Source organism: Eurypyga helias, unplaced genomic scaffold, assembly GCF_000690775.1.
Source record: "Eurypyga helias isolate BGI_N326 unplaced genomic scaffold, ASM69077v1 scaffold1410, whole genome shotgun sequence".
Classification (NCBI taxonomy): Eukaryota; Metazoa; Chordata; class Aves; order Eurypygiformes; family Eurypygidae; genus Eurypyga; species Eurypyga helias.
This window is the reverse complement of record NW_010224861.1, coordinates 80,873-91,379: the sequence shown is the minus strand read 5'-3', so window position 1 is coordinate 91,379 and position 10,507 is coordinate 80,873. Positions and strand designations below refer to the sequence as shown.

Here is a 10,507-nt window from a genome sequence, read left to right as displayed (position 1 = left end):
GCTGTTGAGATGCAAGTTTTTAGTCACAGAAGGGCTGAGGTTGGAAGGGCCTCTGGAGAACATCTAGTCCAAGCCCCTGCTTAAGCAGAGTCAGCTAGAGCAGGTTGCTGGGGACCATGTCCAGTTAGATTTCAAATGCCACCGATATGTAACGAACCAAAGAATAATAGTGATAGAAGATTTTTGGATTTCTAGTCATGCATTTGTATGTCATTATGTTTTTTCCTTTTAAGTGCCTACTGCAGCTTTATCTAAACTAGCAGATTCTGCAACAGATCAGAATGACCAGCTGCTTTGATCTTACAGTCCTTGCGCAAACAGAGAAGTCAGTGATTGTAGTAGAAGTAACTATTTTTGATGCTTGATTCCTACCTGGGTTCAGATATGACATTTTAACATTGCTTTTCCTATCAGAAGTGAACCTTGCTTTGCCCTCCTCTTTGTTCTCTAGTCGGTATTAACCTCAGGTTTTGGTTTTTTGCTTTCTTTTGCTCCTTACAGTGCTGAGAGCCCAATTTGTAGGAGCCATGGAAGAGTCTTCCCAACCCACTAAGCCCCTGGAGATGAACCCTCACTCTCGCTTTATTATTGGCTCTGTGTCAGAGGACAACTCCGAAGATGAGACAAGCTCCCTGGTGAAACTTGATTTGCTGGAGGAGAAAGAGAGGTCTTTGTCACCTGTATCTGTCTGCTCGGATTCCCTTTCAGATCTTGGACTTTCTAATGCTCAGGATGGCCTGGCAAGCCATATGAGGTATGGACAGAACAGTGTTCAGATTCAGTCTCCAGTCTTTTTACTCCACCCATTCCAAAGATAATCCAAAGATTCAACTTTATAACTGGGTTTGGCCTCAAATGTTTTTGTTCTGCCAAGCTACCTTCCAGCATTCTGTTTCAAAATGACCTCTTGTATGTTTGTCTGTATCCAACCCTTCTGTTTTCCATTGGTTTTAATGAAGTGTCTGGGCCTAAATTCCTTAAGCGCCTTTCAGACTCTCAGCTGTTGAGTGTTAGGGTGGCTTCCTTGCACTGCCACTCCTGGCTTTCAGAAAATTGAAATGTGCTGACTGAGATCTTTGAATTTTTCAGCCATCTATGTGTTTTAGATGGGCATGAGGGCATTATTTGGTTATTTAGTCTTTGTATGGGATTTGCTGCTTTATATGTAGCCAAAGAATTGGCAGGGTAAGATCAGTGACTCGCTTGGAATGGGTTTTTTTTGGACAGAGGAAATTTTGTTGATAGCTAAAGAAAAGATTGGTGTCCTGCAAAGTGGTGATAAGCCAAGGCTCAGTATGGCTGCTGCTGCTGCAGCGCGGGGAGATGTTGACCACACAGCTGGGAGAAGGGCTGTTTCACTCCCAATTCTTTGTGGCTCAAATGAACTATGAAATTGGGGTTTTGAGATCATGGTGTCAATAGTTGCTTGTCAAAACACCCCTTTATTTTTACGGTGTTGCTGATTCGCATACCACTCGCAGTACGTACCCCTTGGGATTTTTCTCTGTTGTGGGCTAGGCGTCTTGTACTTTTCAGCGTGTGTACAGATCACAGTTTCTCAGTGTCTGACCAGTCTCGCTTCACTCTTCCATGTCCCTTCATTTGCTGACATATTCCAGGAGGTCTGGTGCCCAGACCTGTAGGCAGTACTGCACCCGAAGCCCTGTGGGTGCTGGGTAGAGTGAGGAGGTATTGTATATTTGGGAACAGCAATGAACAACCGCCACGCTGAATGCTGAGAAGTTATGCTAGGTGTCATGTCAGCATTTGTCACTACTGAATTGCAGCTGCTCGTTCCAGGTTACTTTGCCAACTTGTCAAATTCCTTTAGAATTAGATTCTTGATTACAAAGCATCTTCAGTCATTCCCAGTTTTTGATGGTAACCTCATAACTGATAAACTTAAAAAGAAAATGTTAACTGGTGTAGGTGTTGGCATGGGTCTTTACCAAAGCCCTGCTTCTTACATCCTTCTAGTTTAAGGGAAGATTTGCTCACCGTCCTTTGAATTTGCAACTACCCTGCAGTTGTTTCATGTATTTGATTTATGAAAATGTCATTTTAGACAGCACCAGAGGTCTTCCAAACATCCTAACTCACTGCAGCAACTGACAGTCCCCTGTTTGCAAGCCTTTTCAGCATGTAAGGACGGAAATTCATTTCTCTTTCCTAAAGATCTGCCCTTGGCATCTTCCAGCTGGATATAACTCACTACCTTTTGGTTTGCTAGCTGCTTACGGGTAGGTTTGTGATTGATCGTTCTGGTGCCTCTGAGCCTCGGGATCACCCAGCAATTCCTCCCAGTTGTCAGAACCAAAACTAGAAGAGCTTCCTCTTGATTTGCGCTTTCTGCCTGCCTTTTTAAAAGGTGTCACCCCACTCCAGGATCATACAGGACAGTCTGAATCCCACTGTAGATTTTACTGAACCATCCCTCACTACCTTTACTTTGTTGCTTTTGGAGAAAAGGTACCAAAAAGGCTTCTGGCTTTTACTGAACAGCAGTGGATGTTTATATGACCAGCTAATCCTTTCAGCTTGTCCTTCTGTTTTCCTGGTTTCTTCGCTTGTGAAGACTGAGGAGTTTTAGTCTGTCGTACTGGTGGTTCCTTTCCCATTTTATGGAGACAGCCTCAGAAAACAAATCGTAGCAGACTGTTAGGGTCACGGCAGAAGGGGGACAGTAGCCCATACATTAAGGAGTTGTTGCAGTTTTACTGATGGACATGTTTAGCCAGCTGGCACTAATAGGACAGATACAAAATCCTAAAGCAAATTTAAAGGGGATTACCTTTCCAAAGACTGTCAATTGTAATAATCTGGCAGCACAGAAGGTAATTTTGAAGCCGGAAAAGATCTAGCCCTGTAACTATATATTTTGGGAACAGAAGAAACAGCATGAACACATAACCATTAGTGTAGAAATAGACAATAGGAGAGAATCAAGCAACTTCTAGGACACTGCCTGGCATCAGAGAGCTCTCATGCAATAGGTGTGCAACCTTGAGCACCTCTGTTGTAACTTGCTTGCTTTGGCATGCTCTTTGAGGGTACTTGACTTTCAGTTAAACTGGAGAGAAACGCCAATTCAAATAAAAAAAGTTGCAGCATTATAGGCTGTTTTTCTAAGATAAAGTAAGATGAACTGAAATAGTTTTCCAGGATGGTAGTCCCTTTCATCGAAAGATTTCTAAATAATGTTTACAGATGGAGAAACCGAGACAAAGACGAGTTCAACTTGCCTGAAGGCACTCTGTGACAGTGAATTAATGGAACACAGGTATTCTTGCTTCCAGCTTCCTTTTGGTAATCACGAAGGTACAGCACTTTTTCTGAAGATGAATGGTGACGAAGATGAATTCATGGGGAGTTATCTGCAGTTTGACTAGTGGGTCAAACAAGGTGCAGGGCCAAGGGAGCGTATCTTTTTGAAGAAGTTGCCAAAAATTCTTCCATTTGCTGATTAGTTTCACACAGGAAATTCTGGTGAGCTAGAGACAGAGGTAGCTTGTAGTTCAGGTGAGGGGCTTTGCTGCAGAGAAGTCCTTCTCAGGGAACAATTATGTTTAAAATACAGAATTAAGTCAGCTCAAAAAGGGTTTGTGACTGTACCTGAATTATCCTTTTACCTCTTCACAGAGCATGCCAGGTAGTTGTCAGCCTGTTGCTCTGATGGCTAGAGAAAAGAGGTTTCTTCTTACAGCACAGGAGAGCTGGAAAGCAGAGTTGTCAGCCATCCCGTCAAGCTGTTTTTTCCTCTCATACTCTACATCACCGAAGTTTAGACAGTAAAACTTCCATTCTCCTCTAAACTCCATTTTGTTGCTTTGTGGAAGTTGACTGTCAAACTCTTTAATCCATCCTATAACATTCAGGGCCAGTGATCGGCAGCAGCTGTTCCAACTGTTGGACATCCCAAGCAGATTTTCGCCCCTCTGAGGAGCACTATGTCAATATTAAACCGACTTTAATAATTAGAAATGCTCTTCCTTGGTCATCAGCTCTCAGGAACTGTCCTGTTTGTACTGTTTTGTAGCACAGAAACTCATTCCCACAGAGGCCAAATTAGCTGCGTGAAAGATGCTTGAGCCACTGATGCCGTGATGGGTGTCTGTGGCAGTGGTGCCTTGCATCCTGTCTGGTGTCTGAGAGCCTCTTTTCCTGCAGTAACAGGCGTTGCTGCTTTTCTCTTGCTCTCAAACCCCGTAAAAAGTGACGCTGCATTGCTGGTTCATGAAGTATAGATGTTTCAGTAGACTGTTTGGCATATGTTCAGTGCCTGAGGTTTGCAGGTCTCCTCTCTGAGCTGGAAAACAGTGCCGAGAGCCTTATCGCCTGATGGGGTGGTGACGCCTGATCGATGCATCCTGACCCGGCTATGGGTAGTCTGTATGCCAGCTCGTGTTTCTTCATTTGAGCATGCAGCGCGTGTGCTGTGCTGTTCCATCTATCACCTTATTGATCTTGTCAAGTGTTTATGCTGTTGCTAAAGACGGTCTTGCTGGGACAGGTTGTACAATTTAGGCTTCATACCACTAGAGATCCATGAAGACCTTTGGTTGTGCCAGTTGGCTACTGCTTTATAGGATTGAGAAAGCCATGCTCTGATAATGATTTTTAAATTGGTGTGTGGTACATCAGCGCTTAACAGAAATCGTGTGTTGGAGGAGTGACCGTGCAGATCAAAGTGTTCTGATTCTTTTCTTGCTTGTAGGTGTGCTTAATTTAAAGAGTATCAGTAATAAAACCACATACGTGTCCTCCTCACTCTGTTAGTTGTAGCATCTAAATTGGAAACCGGCATTCTTAAAGACCATATTCTGCTTGTGTACATCAACAAAATTTTCTTTGTTGCCATTTGCACCTTTAGATAATAAAACTAAACATACTATTTTTTTCTTAATCTTTTTGCTTCTGGACATAGCTGTGTTGTCTTTGAGTTCAGTCATTTCCATCAACCCTTCCACCCGAAGGCTGTAGTCCTGCTGCGGTACAGTTTTTGATTGTGTAGTGGGCTGTCAGGCAGTTGCTGTGCTTCTCTCTGAAGTTTTTGTGGTAGATTAAGGAAGTTCTCTATTTCTTTCACTTGGAAAGTCTGTTGGGTCTGTCTGTTTTGTTTAATAAATTGTTCTTGACTATTGCTAAATTTAATTCCTAGCTTCAAAGATGGTATCTTGTATCAAATTCTTGTTTAAAATAGAATAAATCCTGCATGTCTTCTGGTATTTATGCATCATGGTTTCATAAGCAATGACTGTATGAAGTCACCTGACAACCCACTTACATCAACCGAAAGCCAAAGTTTTGGAAGTAGCTCAGCTGTTACCTCTGATCTTAAGCCCACAGAGACTTTAGCCCTTAGCACCTAACAGTTTTTGGGCTTCTTGGTAAATAGGCTCAATGAAATGCTTAAGAACTAATCATCTATTAAAGTAATTTTGGAAGAATGCCTCCATTTTAGTCTGGACAGTGGCGTGTTGAGTACGCCCAGCCTGGCCCTGGGACAGGGTGCCTGCTTAGAAACCAGTCGCAGGGTGATGCAGAGACTACTGAAAGAAATAAAGGATCCTTTTGGCCTTGTTTCAAATCTAAAAACATATTCCTTTCCAGTCCAACTGTTTGTGGTTAGGAGGTTATACTGTAGAGCATTCATCTTGTGAAATTACAAGTGCCGCTGTAATTTTATGTGCAAGTGTGTGCGTAGAAGTACTGTATGCCTTAACGTCTGCAAGGCTGATGCTCACACTGTGTGTCTGAGGCTAGCCCAGCTCATCAGAAAGGATTCCTCCTTTGCTGATTCCTGCCCTTTTCCAGGTTTTCTGCATACTGCTGGCTGGGGCGGCTGCTGGGGTGGAAGGCTCCTCCTCTTGCTCTGCTGTCTGTGCTGTCAGTTGCCATGGTGCTGCTGAGATTTTTTTGTGTAGGGCGGCTGATGGAGGCCGTTAATGAAACTGGAATTGCATGCTGCTGGCTGAGGTTTTACTCTGCGTATGATGCCTTGCGGTTGGCTCAGCAGGCAGGGGAGAGCAGGACCGCTGTGCGTTTCTGCGAGCTGTTGACATAGAGCTGCGCATCGTCAAGGAGCCGCGGCCAAAACAACGGGTTTGGTTCCCTTTTGTTACTGCCAGTGAGTGACGTGACGTGTGTTTTGAACTTCATCCACCTGAAGTGAAATGTTGAATTTCCTCTTGTATCTGTTGAAAAAGAGGAAGCTTGTAGGGTGTTTTGGATTCCAAACTCTTCCTGGTTATGCTGAGAACCTGTGAAATACAACCTTTTTCCTCTCTGAAAGCTACCCCGCTCAGTGAACAAACACACTTTAAAGGACTTTTCATCGGCGTACTTCCTCTTATTTTGGTGTAACAGATACTTTCCTCCCTTTGACAGCAGTTCACATGGGAAAGTCATCTCTAAATTCAGTAATTTGCAGGGGTATTTTGCAAAGATTAGCAGGCTGAGCTACCACAGCGGTGACAGTCTCACCTGCCTGATATTCCTAATTGAAAAGATAACGAGCTGTACTTTGTCCCTGTTGAATAGGGCCCACTTCTGTGTGGTGCCGAATGCCCTCACTTTTCCCCCAGGCTGGGACATGTAGCGGAGTTGTCCAAAGGCAAGTGCTGCTGCAGAATCCCCTCGCAGCCTAGTGCCTGTGCCTTCAGTGGCTGCAGGAGAAGCTGTCCGTGAATGTAGGCTTGCAAAAAAAAAACCCAGAGGAAGTGTCATTAAGCCTGTTTAGGGAAAGCAAAGAATCTTCAGGCTGGAGAATAACTTGGATCTCCCATCATAAATCTGTAAGGCTAATAGCTGAAATGGGCTGCACCCTGCCTTCTGGGCAGGATTCCCTTACACAGGGAAAAACCTCTTTCAGTGATAAATTTTATACACTTCCCCATGTACGCCATTAATTCTGGTTGTTAAAACAGAGATATTCTCTCCTTGGTGCAGATGGGATCTGTTTGAAGCTAAACTTGGACAAAGAGCAGTGGGGAAGGCTCCTTGCCAAAGGCTTCAGTTCTGCTCCCCCGTGCAGAACTGTGTCTTACTGTTGTTGTCTTGGGGCAGGGCTTGGCCTGGAGTGGGTTACACTGTTGCTTCAGGAACCTGGCGTTTGGTATTTCATGAGGATAAAAAAGTAAAGATCTTTTAGTACTTTGTGTTTTTAGGAACTGGAGTAATGGTATCCATTTGATTTACATTTGGCTGTCCATTTGGATTGACATCTGGATTGACATTTGGATTCATCTGGATTGGCTTGGAGCAACCTGGTCTAGTGGAAGGTGTCCCTGCCCATGGCAGGGGGGTTGGAACTAGATGGGCTTTAAGGTCCCTTCCAACCCAAACCATTCTGTGATTCTATGATTTGGATTGACATTTGGTGCCGTAGGTCTAAGTGGGAAGGATGTGATGAAGCAGTGGGTTCTGAATGATAGATCTGAAGGGGCAAGAAGGGGCTTGGAGCATGCAGGAGGCTAGAGGCTTGTTGAGCATGAGCCTCCTAAAGCTGAGTGCAGAATACCTGGGAAGGAGCAATCAGGGGGAAGGGGGTATGTTGAAGAGCCTCAGGAGTGAAGTGGTTTTGATCACATTACACGAGAGTGTGATCCAGGGGAACTCAGTGGGCTTTAAATCATCAGGTTCCCTCCCATAATATCAGCTGGGGAATTGCTTTGGAATGTGCAAGGAACACCAGTGATCTGGAGTGTGCATCCTGTGGGTACGGCCCAGTTTCAAATGCATATGGCATGGCAACTAAGAAGCCTGGTATGTGGTTTGGGAAAAGAAAATACCTGACAAACAAGTGTCTCAGCCCTTAAAATCTGCATCCACTGTAGCTGGTTTTGTGATTTTTTTTTTTTTTTTTTTTTTTTTTTTTGGGCGGCCCTTTTTTTTTTTTTTAGGTGCTGCATTCTTTATTTAATTCCCTGAAATCCTTAGGCTCAATCCTTTGTCAGAGCTGAGTGGAGTTTGTTGGTTTTTTTTCTTTGATGTATAGGCTGAAGCACTGATTTCTGGCAATGTCTGCGTTCAAACCAATTGCTCTGTCTCTTTAAAATCACGGGGGAAAACTGTCTTTGAATAAGCCCAGATTGCTGCCTCCCAGTGCTATTACCCGAGACCTAGCGAACCGTCTACTCCAGCTGCAGAGTTGTGCTTGCTGGACTACGTAGACACTTGCTCTTTCTCTCTGTCTTTTTGTGAATGAGGTCTCAAGGGCAGGTGTAAAACTGGAGCAGATCTTACAGATGCGTCAACTGGCCCGGGTCGTACCACCCAGATCGGGCACACGCTCACATCGGCGCGTACGTGTGTACAAAACCTGAAGCCCAGACTGATGACGAGAGCTGCCCTCTCTTCACACCTGTTACAGGCCTAATCCGAAGGGGGAAAACCCCCCCTTTCTCAGGGGATGTGTGTATGTGCTGCAGTCTCAAGGCTGCCGTTCCAACCCGCCAGCGAATGCATCGCTGCTTGTGGAATAAACTGCTACGTCAGTGATAGCCCTTGGCATGTTACAGTGCTGGGATCAATGCAGGCTCCTAGCTGCGATGTGCGTCAGGTACGTGTCTGTAACGAACGCTTTGTTTTCGGAGGCTAGAACAGCAGAGAACCGCGCAGGCTTTCCTTTTGTCTGGCAGCAGGCCTAGGGTCTGAAGGGGGGGAGCTTTCACACGATATCTGGGTTCTGAGCAGCGTTATGCTGAGGAAAAGAGCTTTGTAGTGTGTGTGTGTTTAGTGGTAAGTACTGTACCAGAATGGCACATCCTTGTGTAGCATTTTTTTTGTAGGGATGTTGCAGCAGATCGTGCCCATTGATTTCACAACAGTGAATTCAGCCGGTGGAAGGCACGATGAATATTTTTAACAAGGGCTGAAGCTGCTCCTCTAACACCAAGCTGTGTGGAGATGTAGGATTTGTTTCCTTGCAGCTACACCGGGCAGAAACTGTTCGGACTGGGGGCTGTGGGTGGGGGTTTTGGAGCACAGGCAAATATTTGGGAAACAGTTTTGTGAAAACTGAAAAATAAAATTTCAGTTATACTGTGTATAAATTTTAATCTTGAATCAGGATCAGAAATGGAAGAAACCTAATGGAACCATAGCTTGTGCAAGTATTTTATTTTGAAAATGGTGGAATATACCATTTTCTATGTGAAATACATATCCAGTAGAGTCGCTGAATGTCTGCTGGGTTTTGCTGGTCTCACACCCAGCTGACCAGAACAGAAAGTGACACAGAGCATGTAGGTTCCTGATTCTGTACCCTTCTGATGGCTTGTTCGGAACTGGTGAAAAGGGTGGGTCTTTGGCCACCTTCCTGCCAAAGTGAAGGGAAGCAGGAGCCTGGGAGAGCAGAATTCCATGGCTGGAGCTGTGCGTGCTGGGGTGTGGGAGGCGGGGACCCCGAGCTGGCTCTAGTGGGCTGGAAGTGGGGATCTGCACCACTCCTGGTAGGTGCCTCTCAACATGGAGCCAGCCCTGGAAAATATTTCCAGACAAGTTACTTTTTCTTACCTACTTATCCTTAAAAATGAATTAAATGGGAAATTTCTGGTGTACTTGAGAGCTGAGTAGTTTGAGTCGCTCCTCTGAAGGGAAACAGGCTGACAGGCCAGAGGGGCATTTGGTTATTAGGTACATGATGTTGGGATTGGTTTTTGTTTGTTTAAACTCTGTTCTTGTCTCCGCTGCCCGGTGAAGGTTTGTTTCCACTCTGCCTGCCTTGCTCACTGCCACACTGTGTCGCTGTCCCCTTTACCTGGCGGTGACAATGACTGGAGAAACTGGAGCTGGGCAGGATTGTTTGCCTGCACTTCATCAGCCACATGGCACTGGCTGCCGGCCGTCGCCTCTCGCCTGGACTATTCTTAGCTCCCCGTCCCCTGCAGCGACCTCACCTTGCCCTTCAGGGCTCGAGGTTGCGGACTGTCATCGTATGAATGTGAGACCTTTCCTCTGGGGGCTTTTTGAGCGATCCCTGCGTGGCTTTTGCTCAGACTCTTGCCGTGTGTCTGTATCAGATAAAAGCTGTGCTATCTGGACATGGCCCTACATCACAACGGACCCAAATGTCCTCAAACTTAAAAATGTAGTCCAGTTGCTGTGTCTGGTTCCAAACCTGGTTTGATCATCGCTGTATTGCTGCAGTCATTTCCCTGGCTTGTCCTTATCCTGCCCCCAAATTTGCAATTGCTCGATACTGAGTAGCCGTGCCTCCTTTCTCCAGGACCCTGCAGTCCTGTAGCACTTTGTGAGGATAGTTATTCTTGGGGCACTTGGAGTATCTCAACTCCATTCTGTAGGTGGGGAAACAGAGGCACAGAAAACGTAAGTGACTTGCCCAGGGTCTCCCAGCTTCCAAGCTGGCGTGCAGTGCAATCCCTTGTCTCAGATCCCCCCTATGCTCAGTGTGTCTGTGCAAACTGGGCATCTGACTTTCATCAGAAGAGTGGCTGACACACCAGACGGCCATGCTGCCCTTCAGTGAGACCTGGACAGGCTGGAG

The 10,507-nt window shown here is 45.4% G+C and overlaps 1 protein-coding gene across 1 annotated transcript in view; it reads left to right on the top strand.

Moving 5' to 3' along the window:
* The window catches only part of ACACA (acetyl-CoA carboxylase alpha), a gene marked incomplete at its 3' end in the record, with an annotated part of 84,658 nt that overhangs the window by 1,539 nt on the left and 72,612 nt on the right, over nt 1-10,507 (top strand). The window contains exon 2 of the mRNA XM_010146932.1: nt 502-754. Coding sequence (XP_010145234.1) covers nt 528-754 — 227 coding nt within the window. The remainder of the gene's footprint in view (nt 1-501; nt 755-10,507) is intronic.